The sequence below is a fragment of the Phalacrocorax carbo genome, chromosome 11, assembly GCF_963921805.1.
Source record: "Phalacrocorax carbo chromosome 11, bPhaCar2.1, whole genome shotgun sequence".
In the NCBI taxonomy this organism is placed as follows: Eukaryota; Metazoa; Chordata; class Aves; order Suliformes; family Phalacrocoracidae; genus Phalacrocorax; species Phalacrocorax carbo.
The window spans coordinates 21,235,931-21,255,547 of record NC_087523.1 but is presented as its reverse complement, the minus strand read 5'-3'; the positions used below and the strand labels follow the sequence as shown (position 1 = coordinate 21,255,547).

The window sequence follows — 19,617 nt, the reverse complement described above, 5'->3', positions numbered from 1 at the left end:
CAAGCTGCTTTTTCATGGAGCGTACCGTCGTGATGTTGCATTTTGGGCTACATGTATGCTGGGCTGGGCAATTTTTTGACAGCACACACACAAGCCACATTTCTGGAAAGTGTGTCTCTCTAAACAGTTGTTTTTCCTAGTTGTCTTGGAAAGTATTAATCTATCCACGTTGTTTAAAAATATGCTGGGTTTTGTCTTTTGGCGGAGATGCCCCAGCCCCACCTCTCAGCTGCGCAGGTGCCTGTCCTTCGTTTGAAGGATTCCTGCGCCAACATTCAACATTGAACCCTCAAGTAAGATCCAGAACTATTAATTTGGGCTTTTAGAGATTGGAAATGAAAGAGGGTTTGGTTCAGTGAAACCTGATCAAGTCCTTGAGGAGGAGACAGAACAAGTAGGTGATTGTTTCCAGAAGCTGTGAGACCGGGCAGGTTTATGTCACCTGCAGGAACTGCCGTGCTTTGCTTTCCTCAAAAAGCGCTCTGGAGGTTTATTTTCAGTCCTACAACTATATTTTTGACTCGGCGGCCGGCCCTGCCTCCCGGCCCCGGGCGACCGGCCTCTCGGGCCAGGGCGCGGTAAGACCCTGCGCCTCCCCAAGGCCACGGGGCGGGCGGCTGCGTGCGGTACGTGACCGGGCCTCCCGCCGCAGCCCGCCCTCGCGCGGGGGCGGGCAGGCTGCAGACGGGCAGGCGCTTCGACCAGTAGCGACGCGCGGCGGGCGGCGCGGCCCAATGGGTGTCGCGCAGGGGCGGGACGGGCGGGGTGCCGGGGGTGGCTGCGGCAGAGCGCGGTCGGCAGCGCAGCGGGTCGGATCTAGCCGTGCCGGGAGCAGCCATGTCTCTCTCTACCAAGCTCACCCTCGACAAGGTGGATGTGAAGGGCAAGCGGGTCGTCATGAGGTGAGGAGCTGACGCCCGCCGCACGCCTTCCCGCCGTGCGGCGAGGGGAAGGGCGGGCCCGGCCGCGGCGGTGCCCGGGGCTGCCGCCCGCGGTGCCCTTGTCCTGAGGGCGGCCCTCGGGCCCGGCGGGAGGGCGGCGGTGCCTCCCGGCGATGGAGGAGCCTCCCGGGGGCGGAGGAGCGGAGGGAGCCGCCCGCGGCCTCTCGGGCCCCGGCGGGGCTGGGCTGGGCTGGGCTGCCCCCCCCGCCTCGCCCCGCCTCACCGGGCCCCGGCGGAGCTGGCCTGGCCTGGCCTGACCCCCCCTCGCCGGGCCCCGGGCGGGCGGGGGGCTCCCCCGTGCAGCAGCGAGTGGCCTCTGCCCTCGGCGGCTTCACGCCTAAGCCCGGCGAATTATTTTTTGCGCGGTTTTGGTTTCGTTCCCCCCCACCCCCCGGCTCCTCACGTCCTGCGTTGCCCGTCCCAGAAATGGGTCTGTTCGTTCGCGAGGGGGGATGCGGGGGGTGAACCCGGGCACAGCTGGGGCAGGCCGTGGCCAGCGCTGCCCGAGGTGGGGGGGCACCGGCGGGCCCCCACCGCCCACCCGGGGCTGAAACCGCAGGAGCCCCGCCTTGCTAAATTCCTCTGCCTGCACGTGTGTCATCCACGGGCTGTTCGAGGGGAAAACTCGCCGATCTACAGCGTTTTCATTCGGGGAGCACTGCAGAAAAAGGTTATTCCCCAGCTCCCCCTTTTTCCTTCCTGCAAATCCGGAAAGCATTGCAATAAAAAAAAGTGAAAATATGGCTCTGGCCAACGACCCAAATAAAATAATAATTCTGCTTTTGGCAATAAGAGATGAATCACAGGTGTTCACCATGTCCTCTTGTAAAACCCTGAAGTGGGAATTCATATCTTATTTGTAAAACATCAAAGCCTGCTGAAAGCCTAATGTTGGAATTGCTGCCAAATACTGGGAGATAAGGGCACCGAGGTACATCGTGATACATCCTGCTCGAAATATTCTTATTGGTGGGATTCTTTTGTCCAAGGTCACCATAGCGTGACTAGCATGTGCCTGTTGCCTTGCTTGGCGAGTCAGCAAGATATAACAAAATTATAACTTCTCTTCCTTGTAGTCTCCGTCAGGCAACTCACTCTTTTTATCTTGTCTCTCTGTCATCTTATTTTGAAGTAGTTCCCTAGAAATTTCATTACCAGAAACTGGCCCCCCTAATGAGGACTGAAGGAGCTGGCTCAGAATTTACATGCGCTCCTAAATCTGGTACAGCAAGATCTTTTTATCTCTGTAGCAACTGATTCTTTGGGTTTTTTTTCTATCTGACTGGTTCTTTTTCCTTTTCTGCATCGTCTTACAGCATGGCTTTGGCAGAGGATGGGTTAGCCAGCTCCTAGCCTCCGATAGTTAATGCACGTATCTGTCTTTGCAATTTTGTGGCGGGCTACTAAAACTGAGCGAAATGCCAATCTTTGTTTCCCACCTCCATCTTTTTTCTCTGAAAAGAATCACCATGTGCTCTCAGTACTACTAAAATCGATACTTCTTTTTTTCTTCTCATATCATAAGTTTTGGCTTTCTCATAACCAGTTTATCTTCCAGTCCTAAGGCCAAAGCTTCGAGGGAAGTTGGGAATGGGGAGGAGGAAGGGTTGAGGGGAGCTCAGATTTCAGTTGTCCTGCAGTGGGAGGAGGAAGGGTGAGCCGGGTCTTTCTTTTGTAGCTGTGATGGCTCTGTAGAGCAAACCATTCTTTTATTCTCTCTCTTTAGAATAGTAGCACGGTAATGGTGTGTCTCTTTCCCCTTTCTAGAATTAGTCTGCTGTACTGTGGGGCTGCCAGTTCAATTTGTTTCTGCTCAGCTACTCCTGGTTTGCTGGCAGCTTTTGTTGTTCTTTCCATCTTGTGCTGAGCAGGCTGCAAGAGAATTAAAGCAGCTTCCTGAATTTCGTTGTTCTTTAGTATAGATACAGACGATGAAGGGTGAGCTGTAACGCTCTCTTTCACTTTCTCATTCTGAAACGCTGTTGCAGGCGGTGAGATGTTCCCTTCCCTAGGTCTGTGAGTAATTTCTGCCTTTAGCTGTTACGCCACCCGGCTTCCTGCCGCTGCTAGTCAGCACGTGGGCACAAGGTACGCTAGTGAGAAGTGGCTGATGAAACTCCTCCCTTCCATCCCTTCGTCTGGCGCGAGAAGGGAAGCTACCTCTCGATCTACATCTGGCCTTCCAGGGGGAATGTGATAAGCCGCAGCCTCAGCTGCAGAGAGTGAGAGCTGCAGAGGACAGAAATTCGAAGCTGTAGGCAATAACAGGCCAGCTTCCTTGAGCCTGCCTGCTTGCCGGAGTAGTCCAGCCACTTGTTTTAAAGACCGCACTAGAGAACGCCATGTCATTTTTCATTATTTGCTTCCTTTCCCTTGGAAGCTCCCAGCTGCTGATCTGAAAGCATAAAAAGGTTGTGGGGAGCTCATTCAGTCTCAGTTTTATTTCCTGTTTCAGCACCATTGCTACTGCCGTCATGAGCATTAGGATGTATTGGTGACATAGCTACACTAAGTCATTTTACCAGATGTTTGTTTTCCGTTTGTGCTCTGTTATTGCAAGCAGAAATGGCTAATAACACACTGATTCAAAATGGAACTTGTGTACAAGGCAAAGCTAAAAATCTTACTCAAATTGTAATGTTGTGTTTCTTGCCAGTGCCTTTACTGGCAGGTTCCCTTGCTTTTTGTAAAAGAAATTTATTGAGTATTTAATTATCTTTCTGGTTTTCTTTAGGGTTGACTTTAATGTTCCAATGAAGGATCACAAAATAACCAACAATCAAAGGTGAGCCGTAATTTCCATCGCAGATGGAAGCCCCAAAGTCTGTTTCTCTCTGATTTTAGCCCAGTTCTGTTAGCTCGTACCAGAATGTTAAAGGTGTCTCAGAGAAGGTCCAACAATTGTTAATTAAAACCCCTGCAACTATTAGCAGACTACACTAACTACAAGGTGGCTTTTCACCGTAGCTGCTGTGGAAGGCACATAGAGAAAGTCTTTTAATTGTACAGATCCTAAACTCCATTCTTCAAATATGGTTGAAGGGTTATAACCATTTCACAACCACATCCCTTTGGGTGCATGTGAAAATTTGCTGTATTTGTTGGTAGTATCCAGGAGACCTTCTGCCTCCTGGTTACCCTGCAGTTGCCTTAACTTGTTGGCTTAGGTTAGAACAATTGTTCTAGCGCAGCATGCAAAGACACGGCGTTTAGAAACAGTGATATCAAATGTCTTGTCTTGCTTGTCTGTCGCATGCAGGGAGATGCCAGTTTTGTTCATAATAAGTTCGGTGCTCAACATTCACATAGTTTCTTTAGTGGGTCAGGATCATGGGCTAAACCAGGAAGCCCGGTAAATGTTGAAGTGTGTCCTGGCATTTCTTAGCTACGAGCTGTGACAGAATTGAGATTACAGAATGTATTTTATTATCATATCCTACATCACATGGAAGATAACGGTGGAAACAAATGCAAACATACCGGGATTGAGAATTTAGATGGTGCTTTCTTGACTGTGCTTCAGGATTGTCACAGTTCCTAGGAGAGAAGGGTGGGCTGGGTTAGCTCCACAGGGAAAGCTGTGCTCTGCGGGGTGTGGTTTGTCTCCTAGACATTTGGTCTAGCCAGAATAGGTTGCTGAGAAGCCCAGTGTCCCTTTTGGAGATTTACTAGTGGTGATGCCCTGCTGTCCTTTGAGGGGTTGGCTGAACCATGCGAGCACCAGAGGTAGGATGGAATTCTTCAGTATTTTTGAGGGACAACTCCCAGAGCTCTTGTGTAAGTGGTCAGTAAGGCTGCTTGCCTGGTAAAATCTACTTGAATCCTTTCTCATTTGATCTTCTCTGCCATTACAGAATCAAGGCAGCTGTTCCTACCATCAAGCACTGCTTGGATCACGGAGCCAAGTCGGTGGTTTTGATGAGTCACCTGGGGCGCCCGGATGGCGTTCCCATGCCGGAAAAGTTCTCCTTGGCCCCAGTAGCTGTGGAGCTTAAGGCGCTGCTGGGCAGGTGAAGTAGAAGAGCAGTCCAGTGTGCATCAGGCCCTCTTTGTCAGCGGACCTGGATGCTTTCCTACCTGAAAGGAAGAGTCACTGGTGGAGTGACAGTGTCTATCTTCTGTTTGCAGGGAGGTCTTATTCCTGAAGGATTGTGTTGGTCCTGAGGTGGAGAAGGCCTGTGCTAATCCTGCAGCTGGCTCTGTCATCCTGCTAGAGAACCTCCGATTCCATGTAGAAGAAGAAGGAAAAGGGAAGGATGCTTCTGGGAACAAGGTGAAACTTCAAGTCTAGCTTTTGTGCATGCCTGCTCTGGTCTTGCTACCTTTTTTGCTGCAGATTGACAAGGAGGCAGCAGCCTGTCTAAAATGCTCTTTCTGAATTTGCTCTCACAAGGATGTCAGAGATCTTTAGTTCAGCGTGTCCCATCACTTGTACTGTGCTGTGCAAAAGTTTGAGTCAAAGGCATTGAAATTCCAAGGTGAAACAGCTCAAGTGAAAGGCTATAGGTGATGTAGTCCGTAAGAGAAGGAAGAAGGAGCGAGATGGGGCTGTGCAGGAAATTGGTTGCTGCTTATTGGATTTCATTTTGGGATGCCTAAAACAAAACAAGGTCTGTTGGAGATAGTTTGTTGCTACGGGGTTCACAAGAATGGTGCATCTTTCCTGGTTATCTGGCTAATATTTTAATATAATGTTTAAATATTCTGCAACGTAGGGATTATCAAATCCTTTTATAAGCCTGTCTGCTCTTCCGAGTAGTCATCTAGAACCAGGCTGCCCTGCACCTCTGACATTTCCTTGAAGGTCAGGAAGAATGCTTGCTCCAGGCAGCTGCTTTTCTTAGCAATGATGACCCCATTGACTTTACACAGGCCTTGGCTCCTTTCAGATTCAGTGTGTGGAGTGGAATGCTGACATCATGTGGTGCCCTTTAGGGGCTGACACAGGACTCCCATAGCTTAGAAGAATAGCCCAGAGAATCAGTAAGCCTTTGCAGATGGCGACAAGAAACTGAGCGAGTCTGGAATTACTCACTACTAGAACTGTGTGCCACTGAAAGCCAGTATGGCGGCAGGGACAAGAGAGGGGCAAGAATTTAATTTGCTCTGGGAAATGGTTTTGTGCATTTCCGTAATTCTCAGATTGTTTAACTGGGTGTGCAGAAACAGGAGCGTGCGCTGCAGTTGAGCAAAACAGGTGAGGTGCTGTTGACAGACCTGTTTCTTGTCCTAACAGAGGTAAAAGTCAGCACTGTGGGAGCGGTGGTGTCATACAAGGCTGCAGATCACTAACTGGTGCTTGGAAACTGTGGCTTTCCAAAGCAGATCAAGCGGTAGTGGTTCCTTCATTCAAAGCCTCTTGTGTTCTGCTTACATATGTTAGGTTTTAACAGCAGCACTTAATCTCTGTGCGCAAAGCCAGGCAATTCACCAAGTGAAGGTGCAGTTGACAGCATTGTTCCATAATCTGTGTAGTCTCTTTGGCTTGTCTTCTGCTCAGGCTGTGTGATTAAAAGGTCACCCAAAGCCATACTGAACCCATCTGCCATGTATTAGCGTACCTTCCTGCCATCGTCCCCATGGTGTGACATCTGGGTGCTTGCAGAAGCCTCCCTTGGGATGGTGAGCTGATAAAGCAGCAAGGCACTTGGAGAGGTGACGGCTTGACTGCCAGTCTGGGCAGTTCTTTAAGAGCAAGTGGCTGTAAACGAGGTCCAAGCAGTCACTTACTGTCAAAGTGAGCTCTGCTGTCTTTTCATGGTGGGAAAGAAAACAACTACATGAGCGATCCCGTGAGGCTTTGGTAGGATGCTTGGAGGATGGAGAAAAGGTCTTTTAACAGAAATACATCTGCTCTTACCACTATACGCTAAGCTGATCTCCAGCTCTCTTATGTTGGCTGCTTTCGCTGTGGCCTGTTGTAGTGTGCAGGCTATTTATAAGTTAATCCTCAATGCAGTCGCTAAATCAATCCTTCAGGAGCTCATCCTTTTACCTGTAGCTCTTGGAGACCACACTTTCTTTGTTCAGTAAGCAAGCACGAGTTTATTTAGTCTTATCTCAGCATTACCTTGTCTCTGTGCACTCTTTCTGTGTTAACTATGATTGCTGCACACAACTAGAAATCTGTTGGAGAGAGACCGAAAGGTTGGTAGGATGGCAGTCCGTTCCTGCTCTGCTGATGGACCAGAAACTTGAAGTGGGAAGAGTCCTCAGGCCTGTAACAGCAGTCTCGGGGAGTATGACGTGGAGTTTCAACCTTTCTGTTGCTCCTACTGGACTGGGAAAGAGCATATGAAATACAGTGATCCATAGGAGGAGCTGAGGTGTTTCCCCAGCTGACCTTTCTTTGCTTTGGGTTTACAAGTCAAATTGCTTACTCTGACTTTAGGTTCAGAATCAATGCGTGTACCTGAATAGCATCAACTTGTCATTCTTTCTCTTTTTAGATCAAGGCTGATCCTGCAAAAGTGGAGGCTTTCAGAGCCTCTCTTTCTAAACTGGGAGATGTCTATATCAACGATGCTTTTGGAACTGCCCACCGAGCTCACAGGTATGTGTCCATTTTCCTTCCATGGCAGAGTGACGTCTGCCATGGAAGCACATACAGCTTTGCCCCTAATGAGTTTTAACTTCCTTTTGGGCTTATCCCATTATTGTTCTGCTGTGTTTGTTCCTGAGCAATGGATTTAGCGGTGGTAGTTGTCAACAGTGTATGCTCTTTCAAGTTTCCCTCTGGGACCAGGAGACAGATGAAACTCAGAAGACTTGAATTGACTTTTTAGGCTTTGAAGATATAAAAATCACTTGCTTAGTACATGTATAAATTGTCCTGCAGTTACAGAAGACCCCTTTTCAAAAAAATGAATAGGTCCAGACTGATTATTCTCATGGATCGTGTTTTGATATGTGTAATTGCAAGCTCTAGTGGTCCTCTTTTGAGCTTGACTTCATAATCCAGTGCTATTGGAGGAAGACATCCCTGCTCTTGCTATGCTTGCTTGTCCCTCAGTGTTTTGGATCCCTAGTTAACACTATAAATGGCTTGTGTATCAACGTGTCTGTGGAGAAACAATCTCAGAAAGTAAATGCGTACAGCCATCTTATTGAATCCAGAAAACAAAACCCTTGTGTTTGTTTTCATGCAGGTAGTGGCTATTCTCATTGCTGCAGCTGACTAAAGGATTGGCTTTGTAATGCTGTGAGACACGGGTATTTGGACCTGCACTGATAGAAAACTTCCTTTCCTCACTCTTACCTTTATTCTGCAGCTCCATGGTAGGTGTCAACCTGCCTCAGAAGGCTGCTGGCTTCCTGATGAAGAAAGAGCTGGATTATTTTGCTAAGGCCCTGGAGAGTCCGGAGAGACCCTTCTTAGCAATTCTTGGAGGGTAAGACTCAAGAACATATCGACTCCATATTTCTTTTTAACTGCTCTGTAAGGAATGAAAGGTTATTTTGGCTTGGTTCAAACAAGGGCTTTCCTTTTAACTGTACCTACAGTTTGGTAGATAAGTCCTGAGATCTCTATAAGACCTGGATTAGGGAGGAGCTAACTGATGGCATCTGCTCCTGTGATGATACTGTCGGGGTCTGCTCATCATATCTCCTGACCTCTTACATTCCCCACATTGAGATAGCCCGCAGCAGTTTGTTGTACAGATGAACGAGAAGAGCTGTTAGATACACTTGATGGCCCTGAAACAGTGTCGGTGACCTTTCCTCCACGGTTCAGAGTACAAGCATCCTGCAGGCTCAGCACTGTGTAAGCTGACACAATCTGCCATTATGCAATGGTGACCTGCGGTAGCTGGGTGGGCCTCCGCTCTTCCACAGCACTAGTGTGCAAAGAAGCCTGGAGGTGCAAAGCCAAGTGACTGCTTTTGTGTAGAAATAACTTCCCATCACTGCCGACTTTTGTCGCGTGTGTACCCAGTTTAGCACTGTAGTTCTGTGACAGCATATTGCCGTTCTTCAGGTGAATTAAAATACTTTGTGAGGTAACGCAAAGCTGGGATGCTGTAATATTCCCATGTTCTTGACAGAAGTACGTGGCCTGTTCTTGCTCTTTGCACCTATAAATGTGTGTTTTAAGAAGTATTCAGCTCTCACATAAAGCTTTAAACGTCCATGACCTTGGTAGTACTGAACGATGCTTTTTTTCTCTTTTTATTAGTACCCTTCCAAGGTTTACAGCTGCAGGTGACCCATCATTAAGTGCTATACACTCCTCATTGCCCTTGATGGAAGTTGCAGGTATATCACCAAGGGAAAGTGTGTTAGTTACCTTATCGGATGCTTGAGTGAGAGCGGCAGCTAGGACGGCCAAAATGTTAAAATATCAGGCCTATTAGTGAAGTGTGGAAGTGCGGTAAATCCAGTGGGAACAAAATAACCCTTTCTTTGAGAGGTGCATAACAAGGGTGACCAGCATATCCCAGTCTAGGAGCTTGACACTGAGCTCATTGTGTGGCTGAGTGATGAATGCCGACTGCACCTTAGTGAGTCATGGGAGGAGCTCTGAGAGCAGTTCAGAGCCAGAAAACCCCTTTATCTGTTTGAAAGCACCACTTTTCCACTGGTGGTGCAGCTTATTCCTAGGTGGGATGGCGGATGGAGCAACTCTTGCTCAATTGTACCAGAGAGAAGTCACTCTTGGAAGCTGCATGTAGTCCAGCTGCAGGTTTGCTACTTCTTATATATAACACAACTGGGCCTAGAAGATAAATTGAGAACAACTTTACTAACAAGTAAAGTGGAAAAGAAATGTGCTGGCAAAGAAAGACCACATGCAGGAGGTTAATTCAGTTCCAGGAGCAGGGTATGTGGAAGGGAAAGAAGCAAAAATCTAATTCACTGTCACTCTTTTTGCCTGGAGCTGCACACAGCAAGTGGGGCCCTGCAGGGTTTGTGGCTCCGAACCATCCCAGCAACGCCTGTTTACCAGTTCAGCTCCTGCAGCGTAGCAACGTTAGCAACTTCATGGCTTAAACTGGGGCTGGTGGCTGGTTCACACCAGAGCTCTCCGTGGTCGCTAAGGCTGGATTTGTAGAGGCAATACCTCTTTCTTATGATTAGGTCTGAAAGCATTTTATTAATGAAATTCATATCGTTATCCCTGTTTTAGAGATGGGGAAACTCAAGCAAGAAGAGGAAATGGTCTTGTCTAATGTCACCAAGCAGGGTGTGGTCAAACTAAGATTATAATGCAAGTCTCAAGAGTGTCAGCCTAGGTTTAGCTCAGGGTTGTTTCCTAAGGTCTTGCATGAAGCTTTCTTTTAGATGACGACAAAAATGCCATATGTGGCACTAAAGAGGGAAGACAGGAGACTTGTGCCTATTTACTGCCTCCTCTGCCATTCCTACATAAAGTCATTTTGGCATTGTTGTCCCATTATCATTTGTATCTTGTGCCAAAAGCAGCCATCTGCTTTTGGGCAGGGCAGTTTTGTATCACGGCTTCAGACTACTGGGATGACCTGTGCTGTGGGTGTGATGGGTGTCGGACCTGCACAGGTTACAGGAGCTGGACAGTGATTGTGAAAGGCAGTGCTCTGATCTCTGCTCTGCCTTGCTGGACAGTCAGGGGAAATCGGGTGCTAAAGCGCCAAATGAGGTTTAGAATTAAACAGGAAAAAAATGGAGGCCTGAATAATGCTCTGGGAAGTTGATGTTTCATGCTGGCCTGCTATGTTGCCAGATTCCCTTTCAGCCACTCCCAACAACTCCTCTGTTGGTTTGTTCTCTCAGAATGGCCTTGACATGCCACAATCACAATATTGCCACTACTGAATAGCAATAGATTAATTCTGCTTTGATCCAAGAAGTCCTTGTGAGGCTTCATGCTGTCTCAGCTAAAGATGACTAGGGAGTAAGTTCTGTCTGAGGAGTTCTGGATAGTGGCTACATTTTTCACTCCTTTTCCCTCTCTCTCTTGCCAGAGCCAAAGTTCAGGATAAGATCCAGCTGATCAGTAACATGTTGGATAAGGTCAACGAGATGATCATTGGTGGTGGAATGGCGTTCACCTTCCTCAAAGTGCTCAACAACATGGAGGTATGAAAAGAGCAATTCTGTGTCTGCTCCTCATAAAGAATATGGTCAGAATGTCGCTTATATATTCTGGTATTGAGAACTGCCTATCCTGACTCTCTGCAAGAGAGCCAGTTTGCAAAAATTGGATTACTGCCTACGTCTAGCTAGGTGCTTTAAGGAAGCAGTCTTTCCAAAATTGCTCTCTGAGCAGTTTGGCTTGACTGCTGCTGTCCTGTTCTGTAATCATAGAATCATTAAGGTTGGAAAAGACCCTTAAGATCATTGAGTCCAACCACTAACCTAACTTTTCCTAAATAATTTCTCTAGATTGGCAACTCTCTGTTTGATGAAGAGGGATCAAAAATTGTCAAGGACCTGATGGCCAAGGCAGAGAAGAACGGTGTGAAGATCACTCTGCCTGTTGACTTCGTCACTGCAGACAAATTTGATGAGCATGCGCAGACTGGGGAAGCCACTGTGGCTTCAGGCATTCCTGCTGGCTGGATGGTGGGTTTTAAGAGGCAAGGGACGAAAAGAAGTAACAGGCAGCAGTGGGGTGGGAAGGACGCCCCCTAAAGGGGTAGAAAGAGTAATTGTGATCCTTTGCAAATGTTTCTGAAGGCAGTCAAGCTGTGTAGAGTGTGTTGGTTTAATGAAATTGAAGCCCTGTTGTTTGTCCTGAATCTTTAAGTCTAAAGTAGCTTTTGAGAGATTTGGATTAAAACAGCAAAATTTTTCTAAAACCTTCAGATCTCAACACAATAGAAATCCCTTTTATTTGACTGGAATTTAGGTAGAGTTGGCAAAGGTTTCTGACTAAGGCTTCAAGCATCTGACATAGATTTAAAAATTACTTAATTTGTCCTAGGAAGATAAATACCACACCAGACTCCGCCCTACCGCAGCAGCTGTTGGCAAATCTGTCTCTCAGTATTCAGTGCATGCAGAGAAGCCCTTGCTTCACATCCAGGGGTGAGGGGGAAGCTTCTGAGGATCCCAGCTAGGCATTGGAGCTTTGAGATGAGGGCTGGCAGCAAGAATACCTGTGGCTTCTTGTACTTGTCTTAGGGCTTGGACTGCGGCCCTGAAAGCGTGAAGAAGTTTGTCGAAGTTGTGGGAAGGGCCAAGCAAATTGTGTGGAATGGGCCAGTTGGTGTCTTTGAGTGGGACAAGTTTGCCAAAGGAACCAAAGCCCTGATGGACAAAGTGGTAGAAGTAACTGGAAAAGGCAGCATCACCATTATTGGTAAGTAGTTGCATTTGTTCTCACCTTTCTAAATGCAGCAAGGAAGCTTCTGCTTGCCAGTACCACATTAAAAATACTTGCCAAAGTGTTATTCTTTCATAACCTTTTCACCTGTCCTTCAGCTTGGAGACAGGGCTTTAAAGGCTGCTCTGTGTACCAATGCTGAGTGTCTGGGAGCAGGACCAGCCCATAACAAGGCTACGGCCGTTAAGCCAAACAAAATCTGAACAACTTCTGTGTCTCATTGATTTTGTTTGTACTACAGGTGGTGGAGATACAGCGACTTGCTGTGCAAAGTGGAACACTGAGGATAAAGTTAGCCATGTCAGCACGGGAGGTGGTGCCAGCCTGGAACTGCTAGAGGGTAACTGTTCTTTTAACTCGTTCGAGCAAATCGGGTAGTTCTGGGTGCTCTGCCACGTGCTGATATTCAAGAAAGCACAACAGTAGCGTGAATGTCTTTTCTGTTCCATCACATGGAGTTGCATGTAGCTTTTGAGCAATGAGCCCCCCATTGCTCTTCTGTAGTCCTCCTAGAGAGAGGAAAGAAAATGGAGTGTTCTTGCAAACAGCACAGTCTGCCACTCCCAGACAGCAAAAATGCTGGCATAGAAAATATAACGGCCTTGAGAGCGGGCTCTGTTTTGCAGATGATCCCCTGAGACATGCTAACCAGACTGTTGAAAATGCCCAGTTTCTGTTAGGGAAATCTCATCAGAATACTCTCGAACTTTTGCCAAAAGTCTCCTTTTCAGCACATTGTTTCAAATTCCCTGGTTTTGGGGAGCCCTCTAGTGATGACTTATGAACCTGCATGAGGGTACTTGGAATTCAAAATGGTGAGAATTTACAGGATTCTTCTAATGAGTTACATTGTACTCTAAATGAGTTTTCATTTCCTCTGGTAATTAGCTGTTTCCCAATATGTGTAAATTATCTAATGCTGTCAACTTCTCTGTAGAAGAGAAACTGCAATAAACTGCATTGCAGCTGTTAGTTTCCAGCAGTTATATGCAAGACAGAGCTTTTGTTTCTGTTGCCTGGGGAGTGATGGTAAAGGGAAAGAATGCAGATGGCTGGAAGGAAACACTGTGCAACCGATTTATTCAAAAGGACAAACTTGTCTAAGTTTTGGCCCAAAATGTGGGCTTGTGTGTGTGATCTTTTAAATGTAACGGAAGTCTAGCTAATTAGAAAAGCTTCTGAAGATGAGGGGGAAAAAAAGGCAACCGCCCCCCAAAAATCCCATCAAACTAGCGAGTTGTGAACGGTGTTAAAATTCAGTACTGCCACACAGCTTGAGCATTAGGAGGTAGGTTTTCTGAAAAAAAGCAAAACCAGAATGGTCTGTGTTCATAATTAAAGTAGGACAAAGAGCTAAAAATGCTTTAGAAAACATTGCACTTTAATCCTGGGCCCTCATACCCAAAGATTAGCATATTCCTTGCTTCCGTCAGTTGGAATGAGGCATGTAAATATCTAGACCTGGGTGCTTTAGTCCCAGTAAAAGACATGAGGCTTGTAGGCAGCTTTGTTTCTTTTTCTTAATTCATTCTTAAAATTTCCACCACACACTCCAAAATTCTATTTATGTGCCACTAGGGATTGAAGAAAGTATGCAGCAACTCCCTAGATCCAATCAAAAATCTGTTTGCCATCAAACTTAATGGAAAAAGATCTTAGGTGTTTGGATCTGACCCTAGCAGAGACTTGGATAGAAATTTACCATTATTGTTAATTGAGAATTGATGACTGTGGTACGTTAAGAATCTGCTGACATACGAGTGCAGCTGTGCTCTGGGTACTCGCTACAGCCCCACAAAGTATTTACTGCATTGAACAGTTTAAATGCAACCCATATGCCTTAAGAGCCGCAGTCTTCAACAGGAGTGTACATAGAGCCAAGCTCTTCCATTTTTAACCTATAATTTCTGGTTTATTTTTTTTATATGCTTAAACATTGTAATCACAAGTGTAAAGCTTAATTGTTTGAGGGCAGAGGGTAACTTTATGGGTATTTTTTAACTGCTAACAGGTAAGGTTCTTCCTGGTGTGGATGCCTTGAGCAACGTGTAGAGAAGAGAGCATCGCCCCGCTTCCTGGTCCTGTGCACAGCCCCTGAGATTCAACACTTCAGCGCTTCTGCATTTCAACTCTGCGACAGGCAGATCACAGAATGTAAACCGAAACTGGACAGGGTTTGAGGAGAAGACAGCAGAGATATTTTACGACTGCAGTTTACGTGATGTGGATTTGTCCACTGTTACCCCACTTGAATTAATGTAGTGAGTTTAAACTGTTGTTGTGAATTTAGAGTGTATATATTTATATTTTGCCTTTTCAAAGAGATTAATCCCTGTTAGACGTGTCTGTTTCTCAGAAAGGAGTGCACTACTTAGCTTCAATGTTCTTAGCAGGCATTTTCATCACTTGACACGGTTCAGAAACAAGAGGGGACTCCAGTTTTTTGGAGGCTGATTGTCATAGCTGCTGAATAAACATATTTAAAGTGCTCCCAGTTTGTATATGGTCCTTCTTTCAGATTTTTAGAACGGGCTACATTAAAATACCTTTTCTCTAGCATCAGGAGGCAGAGATATTTTTCCTTTTTGCTTTAATTATAATACTTATAAACATCCTCTTTGTCCAGTGGATTTATAAGCACCCAGTCATTACCAAAGTGAGCTTTGTTGGTAAGGAAGTAAATTGGTACAGATGTGCTGTTATGTTAAAACTTCCATGCCATCAAGTGATACAGAAAGAAGACATTTTGAATGTGCAAGTCTAGTAAAAAAGTGCAAATTTAAAAGTGTTTCTCACCTAGAGAACTCGCCTTATAGTAGGGAACTAATGCATCTAATTGAACATAGGGGAAACTTTGAAGACAGGTAGGTAAAAGCCAAGTCACAGGCAAACAGAACAGCAGTGCACCTTTGCTCAAGTTTGTGGTCCTAAAAGCACTAAAACTAGCATAGCAAAACCACACGGTTGGACAAATAGGCTTGCGTGTGTGGCTTAAGCGTGTTGTAGAACTGCAACGCTTGTCAGTGGAGGACCACCAACATGCTGCAAATGTATAAAGTTGGGATTTCCATTCTGACCGTCATGCGTTGGCTCCTACACTTGCTGCAGGACCCAAATGTGAGCACAGGGGGGCTCTAAACCAAACCCAGCTCTACTCCAAACTCAGAGTGGCTTCTGAGCATCCAAAAGTGTGTTTTGGATTGTGTTAGCAGTCATGGCTCTGCTCATAAGAACTGTAGGAATATGCAGTGCTCCAGCTGAACTGCTTGTGTATCTTCCTGCTGGATCAGAGAAAAACAAGCGATGTAAAAGCAGCAATTGCCTGGTTTTATTCCTAGTGCTTTCCCAGCAGTGTTGTTAGGGTGCTTCCCAGGAGGTTTTGTGTGGCCTGAATAGTATAAAGCAGTCAGGACGAACTATGGAGAGAATCTTTGAGGTAAGCAGTAAGCCACAACACAGAGTATGCTTTTAAGTTAATTTGTATGCATGTACATAATATTACCAAAACAAAACGAAAGCATGTGTTATAAAGAGACAAAGCCTATTTGCCAAATTTTACTCAGTCGCGGTGGGATGCGAATTAAAACCCAGTAAAGCTGAAGTGTGTATAAAGCTGCGTAGGGAATATATACTCATTACGTTTTAAAGCTAAAAGTGTCTATTGCAAAGAAAAAAAGCTAGAAATAATGCAAATAACTGCAGTGCTGTGGTTTTCTCCTCCTCCCCTCCTTTGTAAATCTCCCAAGCATTGTCTGATTACGCATGAATGATGCAGATTTTTGCTAGGATTGCTTTCTTGCTGTTACTCATGTTTTCCAGGCAGGGGTGCAGACCTCCGACAGCTGCAGTAATGAGGCAAAGAAAGGAGTGAGCTTGTCAGCCACAAAAAGATGATGGATTTTGGAAATCCAGTACTACAAAAACAAAAATTCCACCATGTTTTATAACATCATTCTTGTCTGGCTCTGGCAAACAAGGCCTCGTGATAGCATGGCCCATTTTAGCATCATTCTCATACCTCTGTGTTGCTGGATTCCCATGGAGGAATAACAGACTTTACCCTCTGTAGCCTCTTTCTTGGTGCTTACAGTTCAAGGTTAGTGTGTGGCCGCTACCTCTGCTGGGTTTTTTCTCCACTTCATCAAAAGCAACAGAACAGTTACCTGTAATCAAATATGACAGGGAGTAGTAATGTTCCATGAACACAGATGTCTGCAATTAAAAACATTTTTCCACCTGACTTTGGATGCTTGCTACTCACATCTCTAAAACGTTCTTTTGTTTCCACATGGCTTGTTTTAACTAATGCGATGTTCAGGCCTGTGCGCTCAACATAGCAAAACTTGTACGGCAAGTCCAGAGAGTTGCTCAGCTTTATGGGTTGTACAGAAAAATGGACAACATCTCAACACGAGATGGGAGGAGCTGTATGCTTCATGACCAGCAGCTGATTACTTGAGTGACAGTTTCCAGATATTCTTTTTTAAGCTTTGCCTATTAATATTTTTTAGCACCTGGCTGTCACAGTGATAAAATATTCTTAAGGCATCTAGAGGTTCCTTCTCTCACTAAATCTTACATGCTCTGGAGTTATAGTTCATAGGTGTCTTCCTAGGTTATTTTTGCATGTGTTCTGACAACTTTTCTAGACATGAATCTTTGACAGTTCCGCTTTCACATTTTTATTGCTTTTCTTGAGGGTGTTTTTGGGGCCAGGAATGTTGCTAGTTAGAAACATTGTGGAAGACATTAGAAGACAGAGCTGTCACAGAAAGCTCATGATCTTATGAAGGTAATAGATTTAATACGTAAGTGGGCTGATAATAAGTCAGGTGAAATAAAAAGTGAAGAGCTTAAATCCTCATGGCTGTGATTATAAAAAATTTCAACATTAAATACTTTAAATTGGTCATCAACAAAATAAGCTCCTCTTAGGCTGAAACATGTGAGCTGTTATACTGGTGTCTCCCCGCATAATTTACCTTCTACTGTTAAATACAGACGGTAGAGAGAGCGTTTCTCTGTTGTAAAACGTGCAACCAACGGTGCTTGAGAACGTTGCTCAGTAGTAAAAATGCAGCCCTGGTGCCTTGGCGGCTGTGGGCAGGGACATCAGCCCTGATGTGGCTGAGGGAGCATGGGACATCCTTAATATTTGTGGACCTGGCTGGCCAGGAGGCCAGCTGTGGCAAATGTACCCTTGTAACTGCCAAAACGTCAAAACTTCTTGCTACAGCTCTGCCTTCCCAAGGAACTGGGCCTCCTGTGGGCAGCGGCCATTTTGTGCAATGCCATGAGGGTGGGGACGGCATCCCCCTCCTGGGGTGAAGGATGAACACCTCTGTCCCCTCATTGTCTGTGCGTTCCCCTTGACGCCTGCCTTCTTGATGTTCCTCTCAGCACAGCCAGTGTTTCATGAAGGACCTTTGCGCCTTTAGCCCCCAGATGCCTGTTGGAGAGGAGCGGCCTCCATGGAGGACCTGCCTGGACCACCTCTCCCTCATCGGCCAAGACGTGGAAACCTACAGGACTCTGCGGAGGCAGCTCCGTTCCGAGCCAGGACTTGTGTTCCCGCCCAGCGCCCGGGAGATGAGGGCAGGCGAGGCGGGCCGGCAGCTCCCGCCGGCGGGCGGGCGGTGAGGCGGCGGCGGGGCGGGAGGACTACACTTCCCGGCCGCCTTTGCAGGCGCTGGCCCAGCGGGGGATGCCGGGTGCCGTAGTTGCAGCCGCCTGGTGAAAGTTAATAACTGAATCTGGGGTAGGCACTTCCCAGAGCTCCTCGGTGTCTCTCATTGCCATGCCGGCTTTGTCACCTCGGAGGAAAGAGGAGCAAGATGGATGAGCGGGCGGCCGCTGGGGCAGGCGCCCGCGGGGTAAGGAGCGGGGTGTGGAGCGGGGAGGCTCGGGCCGCCCTTGCGAGGCCGGCTGCGTGAGGGGGGAGCGCGGCCCCCCGCGGAGAGGAGGGAGGGGGCCGCGGCCGCCCTGCCCGGCCGAGATGCCGGGCTCGGGGGCAGGTGCAGCGGGGAGCGGCGCCGGGGTTCCCCCCCCGGAGGGGCTGCTGAGGCGGGGGCGGCTCCCGCCTAACGGCCGCGGTAGCCCCGGCCCTCCCGTCGGCGCCCCGCTTCTGCCCGCGCCTGCAGCCTGAGGTAAATGCCGACCCACCCCCGGCGCAGCCCCCTCCCCGCACCGCCCGGGACGGGGCTGAAGGGCCCCGCGGCTCCCCCGCGGCCGGGGTCCTACCTCAGAGCCCGCGGAAGAGTCTCCCGGGTCTACCCGCTGCCCTCACGGAGACCTCCTCCTTCCCGCGGCGAGCTGGGCGGGTGTGGGCCGGTTCCGTGACCACGTCCAGTGTTTGGGGGCCGCCGCAGACACCCCCGGTGGTCTCGGGGAAGTCTCGTCACGGCGGGCGGCGAGGCGAGGAGAAGGCGGTGAGGGCGTGCAAATGGGGACTGTTTGATGCGGGTGGTGGCGGGGACCTAGGAGTCAGTGCCAAGGAAAGAGCAGAGCCGTCCTATCCTTTCCCAGGTCCATTTTCAAGTGTAGGTAATGCAAGGGGATGTTTTGCTACCTGCAGTTGTGCAGAGCAGGTCCAGGGCCTCTACCCCTGCCACAGCTGCAAGAGATGGTGCCTGCTACGCCCTCCTCTTCCCTACAGAGTCCTGCTGGGCCCAGGCACCCACAGGAGCTGATCTGCCTCAGCCCAAACTCTGAATTAAGCAAAAGTGACTCCAAATCCTCCTGCTTCACTCCCTGAAGAACAAAATGCTGGTCTGTGGGTGATAATCTCCAAAGAGTTAAAAGCTTTGGGATTGCATCCTTGCCTGGTATAGAGTGGGATTCCATTAGCCCCTCGAGGCTCTGGGTTTAACCATCCCCTCTGCTACTTCAGGCTCTGCGCTCAGGTTGAAAGATTGTGCCTTTCATTAGCAGACTGATTCAGGTAGGCCCATAAATATTCACTGTCACTTTTACCACGTGGTTGAAGCAAAAGCACAAATCCCATCTGTCTCAATTCCAGGATACTTTTTGAGGAAAGGGAGGGTTGGAAGGCTAAATCTTTAGTGTGCAGGAGCTGTGGTGGACACAGGAACCTGGGGGACCTTAAACACCTTTTGCTTTTGCTTGGTGCTATAAATAGCCAAGAACTGACTGAATCGCCAGTGTATGGGTAGCCCAGCACTTCCACAGTGCAGGGTCCTGGCGGGCTGTTCTGACTTCTCACGGCAGTCGGGCCCAGGCTCTGGCCCTTGGCATCATCACGTGGAATCTCCCAGTATGAGATGCATAAAGAAGATCCCCATTCAATTTTCAGGTTAAAATTTTCAGTGTGTCACCTGATGAATGATCCTAAATCCAGCCCTAACGCAGTAT

The 19,617-nt window shown here is 47.6% G+C and overlaps 2 protein-coding genes and 1 long non-coding RNA gene across 5 annotated transcripts in view; 2 read left to right on the top strand and 1 right to left on the bottom strand.

Moving 5' to 3' along the window:
* Positions 1–752: 752 nt before the first annotated feature.
* Positions 753–14,735, top strand: LOC104042422 (phosphoglycerate kinase). The gene is made up of 11 exons (XM_064463382.1): positions 753–902; positions 3,676–3,726; positions 4,796–4,951; positions 5,070–5,214; positions 7,391–7,494; positions 8,213–8,332; positions 10,883–10,997; positions 11,304–11,483; positions 12,045–12,222; positions 12,488–12,586; positions 14,258–14,735. The coding sequence occupies exons 1-11, from the start codon at positions 838–840 to the stop codon at positions 14,296–14,298; spliced, it is 1,254 nt and encodes a 417-aa protein (XP_064319452.1). The 5' UTR covers positions 753–837; the 3' UTR covers positions 14,299–14,735.
* On the bottom strand, positions 12,487–18,871 carry LOC135315384 (uncharacterized). 3 transcript variants are annotated; one of them, XR_010374846.1, is made up of 3 exons: positions 18,487–18,871; positions 16,265–18,059; positions 12,487–12,755 (listed from the first exon to the last, which is right to left on the bottom strand). It is a non-coding gene; the product is annotated as an uncharacterized LOC135315384 (long non-coding RNA). The 3 variants fall into 3 exon arrangements; XR_010374845.1 differs by having other exon boundaries at positions 16,265–16,409; XR_010374847.1 differs by lacking the exon at positions 12,487–12,755 and adding an exon at positions 14,770–16,088 and having other exon boundaries at positions 16,265–16,409.
* The window catches only part of AMOT (angiomotin), a 63,730-nt gene continuing 62,097 nt past the window's right edge, over positions 17,985–19,617 (top strand). The window contains exon 1 of the mRNA XM_064463379.1: positions 17,985–18,119. The gene's annotated coding sequence lies outside the window, so the exon portion shown is untranslated. The remainder of the gene's footprint in view (positions 18,120–19,617) is intronic.

Bases quoted from the DNA above. Each gene is read 5' to 3' on its own strand.
- LOC104042422 (XM_064463382.1), top strand. From the start codon at position 838: ATGTCTCTCTCTACCAAGCTCACCCTCGACAAGGTGGATGTGAAGGGC. The intron at 3,727-4,795 runs GTGAGCCGTAAT...CTGCCATTACAG, and splicing joins AAAATAACCAACAATCAAAG to AATCAAGGCAGCTGTTCCTA. The intron at 5,215-7,390 runs GTGAAACTTCAA...TTCTCTTTTTAG, and splicing joins AGGATGCTTCTGGGAACAAG to ATCAAGGCTGATCCTGCAAA.